Raw genomic sequence first — 25,040 nt, forward strand, 5'->3', positions numbered from 1 at the left:
ATCATCAACTGAAGATCAAACCAGAAGATATACCAAAGACAGCTTTCAGAACAAGGTATGGACATTACGAGTTTTTAGTGATGTCTTTTGGATTGACCAACGCCCCAGCAGCGTTTATGGACCTGATGAATAGAATTTTCAAGGAATATTTGGACAAGTTCGTTATAGTATTTATAGACGATATTTTGATCTATTCAAAACGGAGGAGGATCATGCGGAACATTTAAGGACAACTTTGGAGATTTTAAGGAAAAAGAAGTTATATGCTAAATTGTCGAAGTGTGAGTTTTCGCTACAGGAAGTTCAGTTCTTAGGACACATAATCAGTAATGAAGGGATCAAAGTGGACCCGGCAAAGATCGAGGCAATTACGAATTGGGAAAGACCGAGAACACCCACTGAGGTAAGAAGTTTCTTGGGATTGGCAGGATATTATCGACGATTCGTTCAGAATTTCTCAAGAATTGCAACACCATTGACAAAGCTTACACGAAAGAATGAAAAGTTTATATGGAATGACAAGTGCGAAGGAAATTTTCAGGAATTGAAGCGGAGGTTAATCACAGCACCTGTTTTGTCACTTCCAGACGATCAAGGGAATTTCGTAATTTATAGCGATGCTTCTTACAAAGGATTAGGATGTGTTCTTATGCAGCACGACAAGGTGATTGCGTATGCGTCAAGGCAATTGAAACCACACGAACAGAAGTACCCTACTCATGATTTGGAGTTAGCAGCTATAGTTTTCGCTTTGAAGATTTGGAGACATTATTTGTATGGAGAAAATGTGAGATTTTCACGGATCACAAAAGTCTGAAATATATATTTACCCAGAAGGAACTTAATATGAGACAAAGGAGATGGTTAGAATTGATCAAAGATTATGATTGCTCGATTAATTATCATCCCAGTAAGGCGAACGTTGTAGCAGATGCGTTAAGTCGGAAGGAAAGGTTAAATGTGTTATCCGTACCTGAAGAGATATATAAAGAATTTCAAAAATTGGAATAAGAGATTAGAATTTGCAAGCCTGAGGAAGCAAAAGTGTACGGTATGATTTTCCAACCGGAGTTATTGGAGAAAATAAAGAAATGCCAGAAAGAGGTAATGGATCAAGATATAAATAGTTTGGTAGGTGAGGAATTATGTACGCAACAAGATGATCAAGGTATTCTTAGGTTTTCTTCACGAATTTGGATTCCACCAGTAACGGAGCTGAAAAATGAAATTTTACAAGAGGCACATAGTTCAAGATATTCCATCCATCCAGGAAGTACCAAAATGTACAGAGATTTAAAAAAAAGAATTATTGGTGGCCAGATATGAAGAGGGAAATTGCGGAATGGGTTAGCAAATGCTATACCTGTCAGAGAGTTAAAGCAGAGCATCAGAGACCAAGCGGATTGCTACAGCCATTGGAGATTCCAGAATGGAAGTGGGAACATATTACCATGGATTTCATAGTTGGATTACCAAGGACAAGGACTAATCATGATGCCATTTGGGTTATAGTAGATAGACTTACCAAGTCAGCTCATTTTCTGCCTATAAATGAAAGATTTTCGCTCGACAAGTTAGTTCATATGTACTTGAAAGAGATCGTAGTTCGTCATGGAGTTCCAGTGTCTATCATATCTGATAGAGATCCAAGGTTTAATTCAAGATTCTGGAAGAGTTTTCAAGAATGTTTGGGAACAAGATTGAATATGAGTACGGCCTATCACCCCCAAACGGATGGCCAAAGTGAAAGAACGATCCAGACAATCGAAGACATTCTACGTGTTTGTGCTATTGATTTTAAAGGAAGTTGGGACGAGCATTTACCCCTGGTAGAGTTTGCTTATAACAACAGTTATCATGCCAGCATTGGGATGCCACCTTATGAAGCCCTTTATGGACGCAAATGTAGATCTCCAGTATATTGGGACGAAGTAGGAGAACGCAAAATACTCGGACCTGAATTGGTGCAGCAGACAAAGGAAGTTGTTGAAATTATCCAGAAAAGATTAATAGCCGCACAAGATCGTCAAAGGAAATATGCAGACCAGTCAAGAAAAGACATGGAATTTGAAGAAAGAAGCTTGGTATTATTGAAAGTATCACCGTGGAAAGGACTAACGAGGTTTGGGAAGAAAGGGAAGCTAAACCCAAGATATGTCGGACCTTTTGAAATCCTAAACCGTATTGGCAAAGTAGCTTACGAGTTGGTGTTACCTCCGCACATGGAGCACATTCACAATGTTTTTCACATATCAATGCTTAAGAAATATAATCCAGACTCTAGGCATGTAATAGAATATGAGCCAATAGAACTTCAAGCAGATTTATCATATGTAGAGAGTCCGATAGAGATTCTAGAGGAAAGAGAGAAAGTATTGAGAAATAAAGTGGTAAAGTTAGTAAGAGTATTGTGGAGAAACCCAAAGGTTGAAGAGTCAACCTGGGAGTTAGAAAGTGATATGAGAGAAAAGTACCCTCATTTGTTTTCTTAGAGATTCTGAGGACAGAATCCTTTTAAGGGGGGAAGGATGTAATATCCGGGACATATCGTATAATTATTTTGCTATTATATAATTATTATGTGTGTTCAGTATCTATTCTGTGAGCTAATTGTTAAGTGTTATCTGTACTTGAATATTCAAAAATAATATTAATTGAGTATTTTAATTTTTATATGTCCAAAATAAAATATAGATAATTGTCATATCTTCCTAATTATTTTTATGTTGGTTTATGGATTTATAAGAACTATATGAAATTTCTAAAATCTTTTTCCGGGTAATTAAAATCTATTTTATAAAAACGGGAACCAACTGACGTCAACCGTTGTTACGTTTTTGGAACCCGAAACTCTTTCAAGAACTCCTTCCTAACCTAATTGTAATATTCCGAGCATGTTCCATGTTTCGACTTTTTCGATCCGGCGTACGGTTTGTCCTGCGCGGGTCCCGGCGCAACATTTTCGATACAATATTCGTTTCGGTAAATCAATAAAACCCGTATTTTCGATAAACAGGAGCTTTTTATTAAACTATCACAATTATCACTTCGTAATACGTGTAACCAGGCGCTGAGACCAAGACCGCAGTACAAATTGTACTGATTTGGATAATTATCCTGAAAACCGATACCGTTTGGATCAGTTTTTACAAATAAATGTACCGTTTTATATCCGGAATGATCCAACGGGATACTAATTTTTCGTAAATATAAATAGCCTTTTACCGTATTTTATTTCGTATCAAAATCATTTGCAGACAGATAATTATATAATTTTCAGAGAAAAGCCCTAATTACATAAACTGTTCTAAGAATCAAACAACAAAATGAAGGCGTTACCGATCTCTGTTTTCAAAGCTTGAGTAACCAAAACGAAGGATTTGAAGTGTTCTATCAGATTCTGAGCTTTATTTCACTGCAGAAATCAAGGTTATTTTTCTAAAAAATTTATTTATTTTCGAATTTATTTTATTGAAAATATGAATTTTTGTTCGGATGATTGTTTGTATGATTTGATGATTGCATGTTGTAGAGCTTGTTTTCCTGATGATTTTCATATGTCATACGTCTGATTTGGAGTTCAATAACATGTTCAAATTTGAGTTTGATTTTCAAATTTTAAAATTAGGGTTTATAACCCGTATGAATGTTCTTAATTGAAATTTGGGGGTTTCTTATTCTGTGATAGATTGATGTTGTGTTATAGTGGGTTGTGTTCTCTGTGAAATTTGCAATCTAGTCGTATAAGTTTCATGAACCAACGAGGTCTGTAGAGAAGGGAGTTGTGTTTTGAAGTTTTCCGATGTTCGCCGGAAACTGGGAAATTTCACGGCCAAATTTCGGCCAACTCAGGGATTGTTAGGATGAATTGATTGCATGGTTGTATTCCTGGTGTTGTGTAGATGTGATCTGGAGGTGTTGGTGGGGTGAGGACACCGGGAACGTGTTCTCCGGCCACCTCTGTGTTTTCCGGCGACGGGGTGTAAAAAATTGCAGTTTAGTACCCCAACTTTTGAAAACGATGCAGTTAGGTCCCTGAAGTTTCCAGACTTTGCAAATTTAGGATTCATGTTTATAAAATGTTTAAAAATCATATTTCCTATTTATTTTTATTATAAAAATTTGTTTTTAATTTCTGAAAATTCTAAAAATTATTATTTTAATTCTGAAAATTATTTTTAATTCACAAATAAATCTAAATTAATTAGTTAATTAATTTCAGTTAATTTATAATTGATTAATTGGTCAATTAATTCGAAAATTAATTGATTAATTGACTTAATTAATTATTAATTGATTTTAATTAATTATTTAATTAGATTTAATTATTTAAAAATGATTTAAAAATTCTGAAAAATAGTTTCGAGCTTTAAAATATTTTTCTAAATTATTTCCAAGGCTCGATAATTATTCTAAAATTATTTCGGAGTCATAATGGGCCAACCGAACCCTGTTTATTAACCCGAAATTGATCCAACGACCCGTTTTAATTTCGAAAAATATTTTAAAAATCATTTTAAATACCAGAAAGCCTATTTATGACCACAGACTTCTTTATAAATAATATATCATTGATTACGTGATGTATTATGTGCTATATGTGACTTGTTAATTGACTATCGGTCTATATATTAGGTGTTTACTTGATTATTGCATAACTTTCAATCCGTTAATCGGATTTGGGTAAAACGAAGGGTAGATAGAAGTATGTGTTGAATAGAATTCTATGAGTAAATTATTGATAGATGTTTATGATATGTGAGCAGAAAAGGCAAGACGTAGGAAAGGGAAACATGTAGTTGAGGAGTAAAACGGTTGTGATTGGAAGCGAGTGCAGTGTAGTAAGCTAATACCAGGCAAGTGTTCTGAACTTTCTCGAGATATTGTAGTACTTGATAATCCTGTGATATTGCAAGTGCTTTGAAGTACATAAACCTAAATCCTGATTTCAGTTATTGTTCTTGAGCCATGAATCATATTCTTTCTAATCCATTGATTATTGTATACCCAAACAAGAACCACAAATCTACGATACTACTCCACAAATACATGCAAACAAAATCCCAAACACTGAACTGAATTACTTGTACATTCAATCATTGTATCCTATGCTTTGAAAGCCTAAATCTTTGAAACCCTGAAATGTTGATTCCTTTGTTATCCAATTCTTTCATTACCCAGCATCCAAGCTTTTAAATTGCCTTATTGATCCTTACAAGGAGTGAAACCCTTTCATTGTTAAACATTTATTGTTGTTAATGATTTCGGTTATTGTTTATTATTGCATATTTTGTTATTATGTTAGAATTGGATTGTTTTTATAAAATTGTGGACCAGATTCGTGGTCAGACCATATAATGGTCAAGTTAGGCCAATGTGTGCCTTGGATCCAGTAGTTAGAGCAATGTTGTGTGCCTTGCTCGGGGTTAGTGTGTGACTGATCAGCAGCCTAACCTTGGTTTTTAAATTTAAAGTATAATATCCAATACTAAATCATAATCCATTGTTCACTTGATATCATAATCATATTTACCTGATGATCATTATTCTCAGTTTTGTCATTGTGACTTGCTGAGCTAGTTAGCTCATTTGTGCGATGTTGTTTATATTCTTTCCAGTTAAAAAGGAACCAGTTGGTAAAGAGGATCCCCAGTCCAGCGCGAGAGCTAGGGGTTCAGGTTGAGGAAGCTGAGCTAGTAGGCTTCTTTTGGAATAATTTAAGTTTGTAAAAGTTTGTAATAATGTTTAATACTCAGTTTGAGTTTGAAATAGTTGGGATTTGAACGGTTTATAATATATTAGTGTGTTTGGCTTGTGTGCATACTTTAACCTGTTGCGGTCCGTGGTGGTTGGTAAGTAGGGTCACTGCATATATTATTATTATCTTTATTATTGTTATAAACAGGTTATAATTAAGGTGTGTGTGTGGACCCCAAACTTCTGACCCGGGTTTGGAGGGCGCCACAATCTCCATTGAGTTCGTGAAAGTTAAGCTCTTGAAAGGTATGATTCGTTATCTCCATAATCTGCCCATAATTATACATGGATCCTGTTTTTGGGTTTCGAAATTTTTGTTTTATTTACGTTTATCCGCTGCATTTTATGCCTTCGAAACCTAACATAACAGCTATCAAGCCAGTATTGGAATGCCACCGTATGAAGCACTATATGGGAGAAAATGCAGATCACCAGTGCATTGGGATGAAGTTGGAGAATGCAAGATTTTGGGTCCAGAATTAATTCGGCAGATGAAAGAAAAGATTGAACTTATTCGAAAATGAATCGAGGCAGCGCAAAACAGGCAAAGCAAATATGCAGACCAAGCAAGGAAGGATATGGACTATCAGGAAGGAGAACACGTATTGCTCAAATTATCGCCATGGAAAGGATTGACCAGATTTGGCAATAAAGGGAAATTGAAGCCACGATATGTTGTACCATTTGAAATTTTGATAAAAATTGGGAAGGTTGCGTACGAGTTAGCTTTACCACCCCATATGCAGCACATTCATAACGTATTTCATGTATCTATGCTTAAGAAGTACAATCCTGATACAAGGCATGTAATAGAGTATGAACCAGTAGAACTTCAGGCAGATTTGTCGATGTAGAGCAGCCGATAAGGATTCTAGATCGGCAAGAGAGGGTATTAAGAAATAAGTCTGTGTCATTAGTGAGAGTCTTGTGGAGAAACCCAGTGGTTGAAGAATCAACCTGGGAGCTCGAGAGTGAAATGTTAGAAAAGTATCCTCAGTTATTTGCATAGTATGATTCTGAGGACAAAATCCTGTTAAGGGAGGGAGAATGTAACGACCGAGAAATTACGCTTGTATTAAATTATAATAATAATAAATTATGTGTATTATTACGTGATAAAATGTGTTAAGTCATTAAACCCTAACTGCTATGTGTTACGTGTTGGTTGTTTTGATTCAAACGTGTTTTGGATATTTATCGAACGTTTTATCGTCCGTTATATATTTTATATCAAAAATCGTACAGCTCAAAACTATGTTTTAAAAGCCCTTATTTCAAACAAAATCATTGGCCCTATTTTATTAAAAATGCCCTATACCATATCGCTATTCTGAACCCCTAGACGTTTTACAAATTGACCTTTTTCGCGAAAAATGACTTTTCCGGACCTCTTCGGGTACCAAAAACCCCACAAAAATTACATTTTTATTTTTATATGATCATGAAATTATCATATATCATTTTTCTTTGTATTTTTGTAATATTCACAATTTTTGGGATTTTTTAGCATTTATTTAGTATTTATTGGATATTTAAAAATTCAATATTAATACCCAAAAATTATAAAAATAGGGGCCAAATATTTTTATTAGGAGTGTAATTAGACCCTTAATTTTACTTAGGAGTATTATTTTCATAAATATAAATACCTGAATTACTATTAATTTTTCAGTTAATTATAATTAAAAATCAGAAAATAAAAAGAAAATTCAGAAAAAGGAATTAGGGTTCTTGAGTGTTCTTAGGGATCAAAGCCGATTTGATCGTGATTCCGGTGACAGAAATTGAAGTGTGAGTAACTGATTTGAAGCCCAAATCCTGATCTATCAGATTATCACGTCAAAATCATAAATCGAGGTATTAATTTGTGTTTCGTAATTTTCGGATTAATTTCTTGAATTCGGGTTTCGTTTTTGGTTGTTTGTTTGATGATTCTGTTAGTATAGATGTATAGATCGTCGTTTTGTGAGTCAATTGGCACCGGTTTCGTCGAGGTTGGTTCCGGGTTTGTGCTCGCCGGAAAACGCCGTCAACGGCGGCTGTTCTTGGTTTCCTGGGATGGTGGTCGACGAGAATGAAGGGGAAAGGAAGGGGGACGACGTGTGATTGTTGTGGAACAAGAACGGAGAAGAATCGAACTCAAAGCACGATGTTTGGCCGTGTTTTTTGTCTCGCCGGAGAATCCCCGCCGGGCCGGAATCTGGGCAGCGGCCGGTCTGTTCTTCCCGACCCGATTGGGTTGGGGACGACCCGGTTTGCAACCCGGAAACGACCCGGGTTCGATCCTAAAAACCCAAACCCTGTTCTGTTTTTGTGTTTTTAGTTAATTAATTATTTAGTTATATTTTAATATCTTAAAATTAGTTTTTAATAATTCTAAAAATTAATTAAAAATTAGTTTTGAATTCTGAAAATTAGTATTATTAATTTTTAAATTATTTTATTAAATTATAAATTCGAATTTAATTATTTAATTATTTATTTAATTATTTATCTAATTATTTATCTAATTATTTATTAATTATCTAATTAATTAATAATTAGGTAATTAATTAATAATTAGGTAATTAATTAATAATTAGGTAATTAATTAATAAATAAGAATTAGAAATAATTAAGTGATATGATTAATAATCTAATAATTAGTTAATAATGTGAATAGTGATTCACTAATTAGAATTAGTATTCGAGCGATAGTTATTCGCATAATATTGCGGTAATTATTTATATCGTATAATTAAATATCGATAACTAATTGATTAACAAATCGTATGAGTTTCAATAATAATATAATAGTTCGATAATTATGCGAGAATTGCGAGTAGCTCGTAGTTATACGAGTGATTAATCGTTAAGTTGGTTTATAATTCGAGTAATTCGTAGTTATTCGATAAATAGCGTATCAGTTAATTAGATCGATTGATTATTTGTAAATAATCGATCTGATCGAATAAGTAATAATAATTTGTAATAAATAGTAATAATTCCTAATAATTAGGGATTAATTATTTTAAAAATACAATAATTATTAATTATTTATTTAAAAAAAATGTAATTAAGGATTGTTTAATTATATTTAATTATTTATAATTAATATTAATTAATTAAATCTTATTTAATTCATAATAATTCAACCGTTAGTCCGATTTGAGCGAAACGAAGACCCCTAGACTCAGAAAAATGAGACGAATCCAATAAAAATAGTTGTAAGTTATAATTTCTTCCGAGAGAGAGTGGCTTGGTGATAATTAATAGTTCATAGGTCCTAATAGGGGTATAATTGAGTCGAATAAATCCCGAAAAATTATAATAAAATCAGATAGGGCTAGTTAATGCAGGTATGAGTCTAGAATCGATACTAAAAATAATTATAAGTCTAAAAATTGATTATATGCTTTATGTGCTATGTGCTTTACGTGATTATGTGAACCTATGTGCTATATAAATATATGTGTATATATGCGAGTCAGATAGAAACGCATGAGTAGACTGATAAGGTTGCGTAATATCAATTCAAGATACACGTATATAGTAAGTTATCTAAATGACTATCTTTCCATGATTGGTTCAGTGTTAGCAAGGCAGAGCAAGCTAGGGACAGAAGGCGGTGAGTTGAACCAGGTTAAGTACGCGCAAGGCAAGTTTTTCCCCTATTCTAAATTCAAAATAGTGAATTATATTTCCTTTTATCATATCAGTTACCTTTGATAATCATTGTTCATAATACACTGTTACCCATTTATTATGCTTGTTTTAATTTCATTTCGATTCTTGATTTCTCCCAATTTATTGAATTCCCTATTCATATTTCAATCCTTTTTTACCCTTGTTACATAGACTCTGGTATATCCTGGTGTTGGGATATATCAAAAGCATTTCGATTATTCCGGATGCTATACCTTGGACTGGATGGTTACTATACGGGCTGGGTTTTTACCCAGACCATTATTTAATAGGCCATAGTTGCCTGAGTACTCTTTATGTTGGTTGAGTCTATGCAGTTGGGTATAGATCTGCACTATATCCTGACTGATCAGCGGGTTATAGTGCATATATTGGTTCTTGTTTCCAGCCTTGTTCATTTGGTACTCGCCAGCATTGGCAAATTACTATCCTATACAGATTCAGATGGTTGTTCCAACCAGTAGCTTATTGGTTCTCTTATTTCTCTCTCTTTATACTATATTTATTGTTGCAGGCTTGTTGAGCAAATTTTGGCTCATCCCCTTTTATTGTTATTCCTATTGTTTTACAATTAAGGTAGAGAATGAAACCCATCAGGACCCGCATAGTCAAGAAGCGAGTCAAGCAGTGGGACCCTCTTATACCAAGAGTGTTCCTTCTCATTCCCGAAGAGAGCTTTGAATTGCCAGATCAGGTGTAACAGGATAAGTGGTAATGTTGGGTTGAATAAAAGTCTTGTGTAGTTTGAATAAAAGTTGTGTGGTGAGATTGTAGATAGAATAAAGTTTTGTAACAAAGAGAGTTCTTGAGACAGGTTTTATTTATTTGGATTTGTAATAAAGTGTAGTATGTGGTTCTTGTTTTCAACTCAGCCCTTAAAAGATCCTGAGTAGTATTAGTTCGGGGTAATTATTATATTTATATTCCGTTTGTGCAGGCTTAGTTGTAGTTGTTAATAATGCCCCAAATCTATACCCCGGTTCAATCTTTGTTCTTCGTGTCCAAATAGGTAATTTCTCCGGTGAGTCTCCCAACGTCGGCGCCGAAATTGCAGAGATTCCATGGTTCAAGATGCACAACTTAGATATATCGATGCGTTCGATGCCATGGTGGATAGTGTATACTATGCAATGGAGAAGGCTGGTGGCAAATCTTTGGATATAGTAATTTCTAGTTTGTTGTTTTAGTTGCTTTTTAGGCTGTAATATTTGGCCCTGCAGGGGTATTTATTTTTGTTATGTAGTTGCAGTTACAACAGGTTGATCTCAATTGCTTGTAATTTTTATTATATTTAATTTGAAATTGCTTTGGTTGTATTTTTGGTTGCTGGCACTGTAGGGGAACTGTAACATGTGGATATAGCGGTAGTGGCGATGGGTATGGAGGTAGGTGTCATGAATGTGGTAATGGTGGTGGTAGTTATGAAGGTGGGTATTTTAAGTTGCAGATTGCCTTGGTTGCATCTGTGGTTGCTGACCCTGTACCTGTTATGCAACCACTCATGTAATATTCAATAGTGATGCTTTTGATTGCATTCAGTTACATATGGTTGCATCCAATTATATCTAGTTCCAACTGCCCTTGCGGGGCCAATATATAAAAGTTGTACAGCATATCAGGTAACTTAAATTAAATTATTCTAGGAAGTGGCCATAGTGGATAGTGTACATTTTGCAATGGAGAAGGCTGGTGGCAAGTCTTGGGATATTGTGGTTTCTAGTTTGTTGTTTTAGTTGTTTTTTAGGTTGCAATGTTTGGCCCCGCACTGGTATTTATTTTTCTGCCCTTACAACCAGTTGCAACTTATTATGCAAATAAATATAATTTTCAAAAGATTTTTTCAAAGTTGCATTTCTGGTTGCATATATGGTTGCTAATAGTTGCAGATATGGTTGCATATGTAACCACCGTATTTTCGCAAATATTTTTTGGAACATAGTATTTTTGCAATTTGTTTTAAAATGTGATAAAATTTTTGCAAAAATTCTTTTAAACTTGGTTATTTATGAAAAAGGCGCTTATTTAAATTTTCTTTCCGGCTTTGGCTAGACTTAATTTGGTTACAGAATATCTATAGTAAATTAGGCAAAACAAAATTTAAGAAGGGATATTTTCATATTTTGTTTTTAATTTCATTATTGCATGTTTATCATTTAAGGTAATATAGGGAATTAAATTAAATTAGAAAGTTGGTACTCCTTCGGCCATATAAAAAGAGAAAATCAATCCAACCAAATGATTATAATATTATATTATGCAGGTTACTAAATTAAACATCTAACATATATAATATTTAAATTATGATGCATATATCATTATTTAAATTTTCTTTCCGGCTTTGGCTGGACTTAATTTGGTTACAGAATATCTATAGTAAATTAGGCAAAACAAAATTTAAGAAGGGATATTTTCATATTTTGTTTTTAATTTTCATTATTGCATGCTTATCATTAAAGATAATATGGGGAATATAATTTAAAATTAGAAAAATGGTACTTCAGCCATAAAAAGAGATAATCAATCCAACCAAATGAATTTGGTATATGATGTAGGTTACTAAATTAAATATCTAACACATACAATATTTGACAGATACATCAAGAATTTAACTTTATTTTCAAATAAAACTAATTTTACTATGACATGATGTCATTATTGAGTCATCTTTGTATACTACCTCTCGTTCATCCCCGGTGAAGTTTATGGTGTTTTTTTAAAAAAAAAGTTTTTTTGCCGTGATTAGTTTAGATTTTTTTAATATTTTGGATCATCTTAAAAAAAATTAATTGAACAATTAGGAGTATATTTTATTTTTGAATAAAAATGGGAAATATAATACTATATACAAGAAAAATAAGAATCAAAATAACTAATTTCAGTATGGGTAAGGAGTTTATTAGGAGTTGTCTCACATCCAATTGTGGGAGGGGCAGATTGCCGGTATATAAGCAGTCAGATAACTTCATTTGTATGAGACTTCTGGGGTATGTCAAAAAAAAAATTTGGGCTCGACCTAAAGTTGACAATATCATACTAATGTGTAGTTTTGATACATGTACGGGTTATAGTTGAGTGAATGAGGTAAGGTTTCCTCCATAACACTATGAATATGGCCATAGTGCTTTTAGGTACCATGTATCCACCTTCTTAGTGATCACATAAGGACTACAGATATTTGGCATACAACTTGGGGAGTTGCCTTACAGCTACATATGTTTGTCTAAATGGCTGCAGTTTAAGATACACGCATTCTCCTATTGCAAAAGTCCTCTATGATATTTTCTTATCCGTCATCCACTTCATTTTTTTTTGAGTTTTACGGAGGTTATGCTTGAGAGGTGCAATACTTGATCGCTCTGATGTAGACTTTTATCAAGGGTTTTCAGTTTTCTTGATCCCACTATATATGGTCTCTGTATTGGTGTTGGCCTTCCATACACACCCTCAAAGGGTGTTTTTTGAGTAGTAGTGTTATAATTAGAGTTATACCAAAACTCTGTCAAATTAATTATTATGTTCTTTTGAGACGAAATGCAGGCGGTTTTGATTTATAATTAGGGATATTGTAACTATTGACATTTTGACATGATTTGTTTGTAAGATTCCTCGTGGTATTACTGGGCAGCAGCGATGTATGGTGGATTACGTGCCAAAGGAGAGAAACCTGATCTTGCGTGCGATGATGATGCTACTAATAATTTTTTCATTTATTTTATGGAGGGTTCTCAACATAATGAACTTTGATATTCGATATGGGTGATTGTTTCTGAATTATATGCGCATTTATCTTGCATATAAATTTTAGTAAGAACGAGAATTATTACGAAATATATTTTTGACGTTATGAATTAAATACTGCTGTCTATCTATCTTTACTAAAAATGTGGTTGCTTATTATATATTTCAAGAGTCTATTAGAGGATTCGACAACTTTATGCATGTTGTCTTAATGTCAATATAATTTTCTTCAACAAAATTGAATGAACACGATAATACTAACGGACATATCGTTACCATAATTTTTTTTACCTTCGACTAAAAATTAATAAGTTTGAAGGTAAACTATTAAAAAATGAGGTTAGAGATAAACATACTTGAACAAGGAATATCTCGTCCTGAAATTTCTGAACACTTCCAACTACAATAAGGTCCGCAACATTATCATATATGCAGTTTGATAATAGTTTTTAGTTGTTTTATAAATATTGTGTATCTTTTAAAAAAAAGTATACATAGTTAGTTTGATTTAGTGACTTATATTTGCTGAATAGTTATAGTGAACATTAACATGTTCTATTTTTTTGGATCAAATTATACGGTACATGGGTTACACTAAAAATTTAAGACATATTTTTATATAATATAGTACTTTGAATTATGAAATTTAGTTATATTATTCATTCTATTCATCTTCGGGATCCTATGGATCTACACCGTGTTACAAAAATATTATTCATGATTTTTTTTATATTCTTTCAGTACAATATGGGGGATAACTTCTACAAGATATCCATTTTCTCAAGAGCAATCGAGTTTAAAGAGAGAAGCTCTATGATCAAATGCAAAGATGTTTGTACTCAACAAGTTTCTTGATAACATTTTATATATCCGTTGAAACATGTTTTCGAGGAACATTAACTAACTTCCCAATTTGGTAGCCTGAAAGCCATCATATTTAGTAATTATTAGTAAATAATTTGCACCTAACGCCAAACCAGATGGTAAAACCCCAAAGAGTAGAAAGAGGCATTAAATTTAAAACTTCAGAATTTCCAGAGTCAAAGACATCATCCAAATAAGTAAAAGATAGATTTAAATTTATCATTAAATTTAAACCTTCAGAATTTCCAGAGTATAAGACCACATAAAAAAATTCCTCTTTAGCTTGTTGGTAGCGCTGCTGGAGTCTCCTCTTTGTTGCTCGAGTTTCTTTGAGCTGCATCCTTATCTAAATGGCTTGATCCCTGGTCAGACTATATAAATAACCATCTAAGCTGAAAATTTAAAGCTTTAAGAGTGACATAGTAAAAACACCTGTTAGTTAGACATACATTATGTCTAGGTACACGAAGCCTGTCGCTTGATAATCTCGGGTACTTTCCGCACATTTTTGTCTAGAAGAGCCTAGTTTTTTAAACCTAGATTTGCAGATCTCTATCCCAAGATGGATGGTTGGATTGGTTTTGGCCTTCATCGTGCAAGACTTCTAATAACTTCACAACAGTATTAACAAGGGAGAAACCCAAGTCGGCTTACAACCAAAAAACCTGAAATTATATTGCTATAATTTGTAAGAAGGATGTAGTTCCAAAGCATATATGTTATAAATCTCTACTGATTTATCACAAGAAATTAAAAATGATAGATCGCCTAGTGGAGGAGACGTGAACTTTGTCATAAATTTAGGTATTCACATCCACCTTATTCAAGAAATATGTACCGGATCTCAATCTCAAATTATCATAAAAACTTTATCATATAACACATACATGGGAATTCTGTAAACTACCTTTAAGATTGTTGCCACAATCAGCTAGTCATTTAACATGTGTTTGCATAGCTCGCATAAATAAGTTCAAAATGAAGTGATAAGCCTATCTAAAAAGAACACATTTCAATGAGCAGAACTAGAAAAAATTTGCTACTGCATTTTAAAACTATATAATCGAACTAAATTCAGTATTAATAGTGAAAAAATTTCAAAGACAGAAACCCTATAGTCAAATGTAAAGGAATCTGTATTTAAGAAATTTTTGAGAAATTCTTCATATGTCCATTAAAGAATGCTTTGGAAGCGCAATAATTACTTTTTTAATTTCAATTGTCTGTACATACATCAAATTCAAATATGAATTGGCAAATAAGTTGCATCTAACCTTAAACCAGATGGCAACAATCCTAAAAGCAGCAATGCTAGATTATTTTTATTTTTTTTAATTTTTGTAGTCATAGGCATCGATTTAAGTCTCTGCAGTGAATTCAACACTAGAGAACCTCCAAGCAATAGACTATGTCGAGAAAAAAAACTATAATCAATTTATATCAATAAAATAAAAATTGAGCCAAAACTAAATCGAAGCAGTCTCAACAAACAATAAATTTAACCCAACTATAAGAGAAACAAAGTAGACATTGAATAACTTGATAAACACACCATCAAAAAAATAATAATAATGATAATTATAAAAAGAGATCAAGAGAAACTAACCTCAAATTTAATATTCTTCAAAATCTTTTTAATATGCACAGCCTCAACAAAAATCTGAGCTTCCTTCTCAATTTCAGCAGTTGAAGCTTCAACATTCTTATATTTAATGCTACTATCAACCTTTTTTGAATTGGCCTTGGCTTTTCGGTCAACACTGCCACTATCCACCGTTTTATCTTTTTTCCACCGCTCACATATTGCTTTGAACTTCTTCGACCTTTTTCCTGTCAGCTTCCACACGCAACTTCCCGTGATAACACCCAACACACATGCGGATTCTTGTGGCTGCTCTGAGAGATCATGCATTTCTATAACTTGTATTTTTGGTCATCTGTTGGCTTTGACAAGAAGTACATAGCATTTTCTGACATTTTCTATTTTTACCAAAATTTGCGGGTTAATAGCTAAAGCTAATACGATTTAGTGTTGAAGTAATTAAAGTAAGAAAATAAGAATAAGAATGATAAAAGTTATTGATACAAGCAAATTTTATATGTGTTATTGATAAAAGTGAGATATGGACAACTGTCGTGTACAGCTCTACTGACAAAATCATATCTTTCACTCTCAAAGGTAAGCAGTTTTGCACTAATAGTGATATTATCAAATCATTCTTTATAATTCCAGATAACAATGCCACTATTCCACACACTAATGCTGATATAGTTACCATGCTTAATTCTATGGGCTATGCACTTTCTACTTCTAAGTTAAGTGAAATTAGGAGGTTAGGTCTTAGAAAGGAATGGAGCTATTTGTGTGATGTGGAACTAAGATATTTTCTGGTAAAGTTAGTAACTTTGATTCTTTTAACATTTCCATGCTTTACATGCTAGTTACTGGTAGATACTTTAACTTTAGTGACTTGATCTTGTTTGAATTAGGTTTTAAGTTAGAAGAACTCAATAAGAGAGGTAAAAGTGTCTATTATGCTAAATTCTTTATGATGCTTGCTAACCATCTTATTGAGGATATTGCAATTGAGAACCCAACCAACAAGCTGAATTGTTGGGTTCAAGAAAAAAGAATTATTGCAGATCTGTGTTTGTATAGTTGCGTTCTTATATCACCCTCTATATAAGTGTTTACTTTTTAAAAATCGTTATCTTAAATACAAATCTAAAAAATGAAAGATAAGGAGAGGTTGAAAGATAAGTAGAGGTTGAAGTGAAAATTACTTATCAGATTAATTAAATCCGAGTTTGATGTGAAAATAATTAATTAAATTATATAGTAATTATCAAAATTTAGTAAAAGATATATAGTAAGTTTCCATTGGAACTGTAGTTCTCTTGCATATATAATAAAGATCGTAGATTTATAAATCAGAAGTTAATTATCATGGACTTAAATCAATTCATTCATACTCTGCAATGTAGGATCCATGCATAAAGAGAAGATGATGTGTGTTATGTACTGTGTTGTATCTATTATACTCTATGTATTAATCTTTTTCTTGATATACATACTCTCATCTTTCTTCAACCGTTGCTATTTCTCTGCCACTTGTCAATAACATTGTTGTAGAATAAGGATTTTAGTTAATCACCATCCTAATTATCATGGTTGTTATTTGACTTAGTTTTTTTCAGGGGTTCTACTTGTTTGTTTATCTTGCTGCTTCCGTCTGTTTGCTGCTTCCGTCTGTTAGCTTTGTTCAGTCGAGTAACCTTCTGTCAGTAATGAACCTTCTCTTCTAGTCGAGAAAAATTTGACACAAATATTTCTCCTCTTAGAATAATAAATTAACACTAAATTTGAATAAATATATACGGCCTTAATACAATTTCGATCCATGTGGAGCCATAACAATCACATCAAGGTGTATTCCTCCTTTCCTAGGGTCATCTCCAGAAAGTGGAAACTATTGACTGGACTGTACTAAAGTATTATCGTTTACAATTCATTTAGCATCGAGTTCTCTTATACTCATAATTCTACATTATTCAGACCTAACTACATTTAGGAATCTCAAAGGTTAAAAATTCAAGAAATAAAATTTTAGGAATCACCAAACCATTTATAGCTTGATGTTTAGCACTCCTGTAATTTCTTCTTTGTTGCTTCTCATTTTTGCTGAGTTGTTTCTCCTGCAAATGCCTAGTTTTCTGGTAAAACTGTTGACTTGAGCAGAAAATATAAAGCTTCAAGTGACCAAGTAAAAATATCCATTAGATAAACATACAAGTACATGCGTCCTTTCGCTTGATAATTATGCTTTTTTAGCAACTTCATTTCTCCACGAGCCTCGTGTTCTAAACCCGGTTATCCCGCATTCAAACCTAGATCCTACGATGGATGGTTGGATTGTTATCCGGATTGTTGTTCTTTGTAGATAGTAAGTTCTTCATCTTCTAATTCCAAGCCATCTAATAACTTCAGAACTTGAATATATGATTAACAATAGAAAGACCAGATTAAACCAGATGTAAGTAAAATTTTCAAATTCACTCTGTAATCTTTTTCTCCCGGCCAGGATCACACTCAATACACTAAGGTAAATCGAATGAATAATAAAATTTCCTCTATTAATATATCTCTTGGACTCAAATGAGGGAGGAATTTACAACATCAAACTTAATCCCATTCTCGATTTTATATCAAATATATTTAATTACATGTGAGTTGGTCCACTTATATTAAAATTATTTTTATGACTTCTAACTAAAAATTTTGAAATTAGTAACTCTACACATTTTTTTTGTTGTTTTCGAATTTTAATATTTTTTTCATCTTTTTTATACTTTCACAAATATTTTAGATTTTACTTGATATCTAGGTATATTTTTATATTTTAATTATATAACTCATAATTGATACAATAATAATATTATTAAAATATTTTTTAGTTAGTTTTATTCAACATTTTTTTAGTTTTTATATATGTAGTTTCATTATTTCCATTTTCTTAAAGTTATACGTCTCATTCTCTTAAATCTAAATGTCTAAGGTAAAAATAACTCAAACTCAACACTAATCAGAGAAAGGGCCGCCGCGATTAAAATGACAAATACAACCAATACCAATATCAATATCCACAAACAATACTTAAATTCGATTTTTCATTTTTTGGTTTTTGTTTTAGATCGGTTTTATGTACAGTTTTTCCCGATTTAGGTTTGGTTTTGGTTTCAATTTGGTTTTTTGCTCAATCCTTGAGAGCAACTCTAATTTAACACTATTATACTGTGATATTGTAAATTTTAGTGTAATATTAACTAAAATTATTGGATGTAAATATTATACCAAATAAAACGTGACTCCAAATTTTTTATCAAAAATACATTTGATTTTGGTATCGTTGTTGGTCACATATCTTACCAACATCACAAAATGATTAATAAGAGAGAAAACTAAATGAGCTTACAAATCGCAAGTAATTTATTGTAAGCAATTATACCTTATTCAAACAAAGATGCATAATTTCACTTTCACTAGAAAACTTTCCTAAACACATTTCCTACAATGGTCATATAATCTGTTCTCTTTTTTTTTTGACGCAAAGCAAGCAACTTATATTAAATCACCCAACAAAACATTCTTCAATTCAACAGGGACATCTCCCCCATTGAAACACCGATCTGGGAAAGAATATGACATTTTGGCTACACAATGAGCCGCCACATTAGCAGACCGTCTCACAAATAACAAAACTATTTTGTTTAAATGAGAAAGAAGAGCTCTGCACTCTTCGACCACAACCCCGAAAGGCGAGTGCATCAGGACCCTGCTTCTAATGGCTTGGACTGCTACCAAGCAATCAGTCTCGAGAATCGCTTCATACCAGCCGTTCACCTCCATCCAGCTCAAAGCCTCTTTAATGGCCATCACCTCTGCGAGCTCCGGTTGCACAACTCCAGCTGAGAGCACCGTCCTTGCTTGAATTAAATCTCCTCTGAAATCACGACCAACCATACCAGCTCCGAATAACAGCTGCTCTGGAAACAAGGCTGCATCAACATTGACCTTAACTAACGACTCATGTGGTTTAACCCAAGTAAATGCTCCATCATCAGCTAGACCTGCATGAGGTAGAGCCACAAACGACCTGTTTTGGGTTTCTTTCCATTGTGTAAGGTAACTTCTCGCTGAATACAACACTCCATTTACAGAACAATTCTTGTTACTCCAGACCTTCTCATTTCTCGCTCTCTATATCGCCCAACTCACAGTAACTATTAAAGCTCTTCTATCTTTGTCTAGCTGGCTCAACACTCCATCCATCCACTAAAAAAATCTTCTTGTACATGTTGATTGATATCTGGAATAATTAAGCTCCAAATATGAGCAGCTTTGGGGCACGTTACTAAAGCATGTAGCATTGTTTCCTCGTCACCATCGCAAACGGGGCACATGCTGACTACAGGCACATGTTTCTGCTTTAAAGAACAAAGAGTGGGCAGTAAATCAGAAGCAGCTCTCCAAACAAGATTTAAAACTTTTGCTGGAGCCTTAATACGCCACATATATTCCCAGAATTTCGAGTTAGCTTTGTAGCTTCCATTAGGCTTTCTCTCCTGCAACATTCTGTAGGCACTTTTCACCGAGTATTTCCCTGATGCCTCTCTATTCCAGTACAAAAGATCTTCAATAATCCTGGTGTGCACCCGTGTAGATAGAATACATCTTTGATCCCTTTCATTAAATAAATCCCTGACCACTTCTTCATCCCAACTTCTGTCTCCAATACGCATCAAGGATTTGACTTTATTTTGTTGAATAGCTGGGTTATCAGACGAGACATAAGGATTAATCTCACCTTCCAACCATGGTTGATTACGAATGTCAATTTTGTCCCCTGAGCCTACCATCCATCTAGCTCCTTCCTTAATGATATCCTTTGCCTCCCATATACTCCTCCAAACAAAGCTTGGATTATTTCCCAGCTCTGCTGTAAGAAAGTCTCCATTCTCAAAGTATCGAGCTTTGAAAACTCGACTGACCAGACTATTTGTATTTGAGCACAGCCTCCAACCCTGCTTAGCTAGCATCGCCAAGTTGAAATCTCTAAAATTACGAAATCCCATACCTCCGTGAGATTTATGTCGACTCAATCTCTCCCAACTCATCCAATGAATACCAGTTTTTTGTTTAGACCCCGACTGCCACCAATACTTGGACAATACCCTTTCTATCTCCTTTGTAATTTCTATAGGTAAGAGAAAAACATTCATTGCAAAACTAGGAATTGTCTGTGCTACGTTTTTGATAAGAATCTCTTTTCCCCCTTTTGAAACCCATCTCCCATCCCATTTCTGCACTTTCGACAAGACCTTATCTTTCAAATAGCCTAGCAACACTGATTTTTTCCTCCCCAGAATGCTTGGCAGCCCCAAATACTTACTGTTTTCATCAGCCTCTATCATCCCCAAGAACCCACAAATATTGGCTCGATCATGATCCTTAATATTGGCACTAAAAAACACCGAAGATTTTTTCATGTTAACTTTCTGACCTGTAGCTTTCTCATACACCTCCAACATCTCCACCATTCTACCTGCTTCCTCCATATTCGCCCGACAATAAATATAAGAATCGTCTGCAAACAGCATATGGCTTATAACTGGAGCTCGTCTACTGATCTTAACCCCATGCAACCACTTTTCCATCTCGTATTTCCGAATTAAAGCAGTCAAACCTTGCGCACACAAGATGAACAAGTAAGGAGAAACTGGGTCTCCTTGACGGATTCCCCTTGTTGGTTGAATAGGGCCCATCTCTCTGCCTCCATGAGTGACTACGTAAGAGACTGTGGTAACATATTGAAGAGACAAGTGTATCCACCAATCGTCAAACCCCATTTTGCAGAGTATAGCACGAAGAAAACTCCATTCAATTCTATCGTAGGCCTTACTCATATCTAACTTTACTGCCATACTTCCCTCCCTTCCTCTTCTTTTACGTTTCAAAAAATGCATCACCTCATAAGATATCATAATATTATCAGAAATTAGTCTTCCTGGCACAAATGCACTTTGATTTTCTGCAATAATGTCATTTAAGAACAATTTCATCCGGTTCGCCATCACCTTCGTTATAACTTTTACCAAAACATTACAAAGCGAGATTGGACGGAGATCCCCCATCTCTGTAGGACTTTTCTTCTTAGGAATCAAAACAATATTAGTCTCATTTAAGCCAATTGGGATCTGACCATTATGAAAGAAGCTCCTAACCACCTCAACCACATCCCTCCCCACTATAGGCCAATGTTTTTGATAGAAAGCTGGTGTCATTCCATCCGGACCCGGCGATTTGTCAGGGTGCATTTGAAACAACGCCTGTTTAACCTCCGCCTCAGTAACTTCTGACAACAAAACTTCATTCTGGTCTCTAGAGATGACTTGTTCGATACAATCGATCACTGGCTCCCAGTCAACATCAGATGCTGTAAAAAGCTCCCTGTAAAAACTTATAATGACATCTTGTAACCCAGAATTCCACTCCTTCCACTCACCTTCTTCGTTCTTGAGTCTGTGAATCTGATTAGTCCTTCTTCTAGCAGATGCCGAATTATGAAAGTAACGGTTGTTCTTGTCACCAGCCTGCAACCACAACTGTTTTGACCGTTGTCTCCAAAAGATTTCGCGCTGATCCAACACTTTATGCAACATACATTTAGCTTCATCGTATTTCTGCAGAGACACTGCATCTCTCCCCCCTCTATACTGTTTCATCTCAGCTTTGCACATCTTAATCTTGCCACTAAAATTACTTGTGACCTCCTTTCCCCACGCTTTCAGAACCTCCCCACAACTTCTCAATTTGTGTTGAATATCTGTGCCACTGTTCTCCTCCCAACTCTCTTTTACTAACTGAGTGCACATTGGATCAACTAACCATGCATTTTCAAACTTAAATTTATCCCGTACTGGTCTTGACTCAGGCTTCTTTGGCACGAGAATAATTGGGCTATGATCAGAGGTCGAGCCCTCAAGATTGTAAAGTTTTGCCAATGGAAATTCATCAAGCCAAGTTTCTGTAACAACAGCACGATCAAGACGAACCTCAGTCCAGTCTGGTTTGCCTCGGCTACGTTCCCAAGTGAACTGATGACCCACAATCTCCATGTCGATCAACCCTGCATCAGCTAATGCTTCATTAAACCCAGTCACTAGCGCCGTAGGATAAGGATCTCCACCAATCTTGTCACGTTGGCTTACAACATTGTTAAAATCTCCTATCAAGCACCAAGGAAGATTTGAATCCCTAGAGAGGTTACGAAGTAAGTCCCAGGTTCTCCGTCGATAGTTTCTATTAGGTTCTCCGTAGATGCCTGTAAGACGCCAACAGCCCAACCCATCCACCTTTACCTTCACATCAATATGATTTTGCGAGAAACTTCGAATTGTTGCCTGATTTTGTTCCCTCCAAAGCATAGCTAAACCCCCACTACGCCCTTGTGGTTCAACAATGAAAAGACCTTCAAATCCGAGCTGATATTGAATAAACTCCATCTTACCCTTACGACTTAACGTTTCACACAAAAAAATAAAATCTGGCCTTTCTTGACGCACCAGGTCTGCAAGGAACCGAACATTCCAAGGGAGGCCCAACCCTTGGCAGTTCCAACTTAGTGAACTCATAATGATGGGCGGGTCTCCATTCTAGAGCCCGCTAATATTACGTTTTTTGGATCCATTTGAGTCTCATGCATTATAGTATCACCTGGGTTATTTTTGTTTTGAAGCCCAAAAAAGTTATCTTCCTCAGTCCTCCTTCTTTTTGGGTCCGAGATGCTAAGCCCAATACTTTCAATTTCCGTATCTTCATTTTCCCGCTCAACTATCTCTGTGGATATTGTTCCCTGATTATTAGCATTTTCAAATACTCTATCTTTTCTGTTTCCTACAATCACTCTCCCAGCTGTCAATCCTCCACCCGTAAATCCGCCAACTGAATCTCCTAAAATCATGGGATTATGTTCAGTTTCCTTAGCGACTACGACACCTGCAGCTCCCCCCTTGTCGCCACCGTCTACCACTGAGTTCTCCACCGGAAATGAACCACCCTGTCTGAGCCATTTAGCACCAATTGTATGGTTTCTTCTCTTCGGTTCTGCTCGCATCCAACTCCCATATGGCTTTTCAATCATCTCCATCGGAGTGTCAAAGATTTTGGCGCAAAACTTTTCACTATGCCCAATCAAACCACAGATAAAACAAAATGTAGGAACTCCTTCATATTTGAAGTTAGTCCAACACCATTATTTTTCAGACTTCCTCAACTTCATACGTCTCTTTAGGGGTTTGTCAATGTCGATTGTAACTCGCACCCTAAGAAAATCTCTCCAAACTCCAACGAAATTATTTGTGTCTGACTCTACAAATGTGCCAATATAGTTACCCACATCCTTCACCACTCTTAGGGACATGAACCCAGGATCCATTCCATGCAACTGAACCCAGAGATCAAGCTTATTAATCTCAATTGCTCTGGGGTTATCTCCTTCTCTGAGCCTTTCAAATAATAACTGGAATCTTCCAAAAGTCCAAGGACTCCCATCTATAACACGCTTAATATCTATTTCATGATAGAACTGAAATAGGTATCGATTTGGTTCTAACTCCTTGACATACATGCCCTTCCCTGGACGCCATAACGATATCAATTTATGTTGCATGGCTTGAAAGTCTATAGTGGACTCAGTAAGAAACCTCCCAACCAAGCACCAACGAACATCAATTTCCGACAAACTTTCGCATGAATCCTCATATGATAACCACCCCTCCTCTTCTTCCAGATTGATTCGTGCAAAGTTTTCCTCCATTTCCTCCTCTGGACTCTTCCTGGACGCCATGGTATACTAATCTGATACAATGAAATGACTGCTTCAAAAACACTGGATGAAAACAAATAACGAGGTTTAAATCACTAAACATGTGTTTGTATAGTTGCATTCTTATATCACCATTTATACAAATGTTTACTTTATAAAAATTTATTTTAAATAAAAATCTAACAAATGAAAGATGAGAAGAGGTTGAAAGATAAGGAGAGGTTGAAGTGAAAATTATTAATCAAATTAATTAAATAAATTTTGTATAATTGTAATAGCACGAAATCAAATCCGAATTTGAAGTAAAAATAATTAATTTGAAATTCTTTTACTACAAGCTCGAATGAAAACACCTGCTTCGTTTCTGAGAATACTACCAACTCTCACGCTTCCAATCCCTTCAAATGTTGCAGCATCAACATTTACTTTCAATACCCGCCATGCGGAGGAGGAGACCATTGTCGCATACATGCAAATTGAGCCGCTTTTCCTTATTGTCTTTCCATCGATGCTCTTTTCCAATCATTCAATTTTACAGAAAAAAAAAAATTTAAATGCTCTTTTACAGAATTTTGTATAAAAAATTTGTACAAATGACATGACAATTGATGT

General features: G+C 34.6%; 1 protein-coding gene across 1 annotated transcript; it reads right to left on the bottom strand.

The window, feature by feature from the left end:
- Window positions 1-23,855: 23,855 nt before the first annotated feature.
- Window positions 23,856-24,449, bottom strand: LOC141691848 (uncharacterized). The gene has a single exon (XM_074496599.1). The coding sequence runs from the start codon at window positions 24,447-24,449 to the stop codon at window positions 23,856-23,858; it is 594 nt and encodes a 197-aa protein (XP_074352700.1).
- Between the last annotated feature and the right edge of the window lie 591 nt (window positions 24,450-25,040).

Source organism: Apium graveolens, chromosome 10, assembly GCF_009905375.1.
Source record: "Apium graveolens cultivar Ventura chromosome 10, ASM990537v1, whole genome shotgun sequence".
NCBI classification, from domain to species: domain Eukaryota; kingdom Viridiplantae; phylum Streptophyta; class Magnoliopsida; order Apiales; family Apiaceae; genus Apium; species Apium graveolens.

Coding starts and splice junctions, on each gene's coding strand:
- LOC141691848 (XM_074496599.1), bottom strand. CDS start 24,449: ATGGCGTCCAGGAAGAGTCCAGAGGAGGAAATGGAGGAAAACTTTGCA.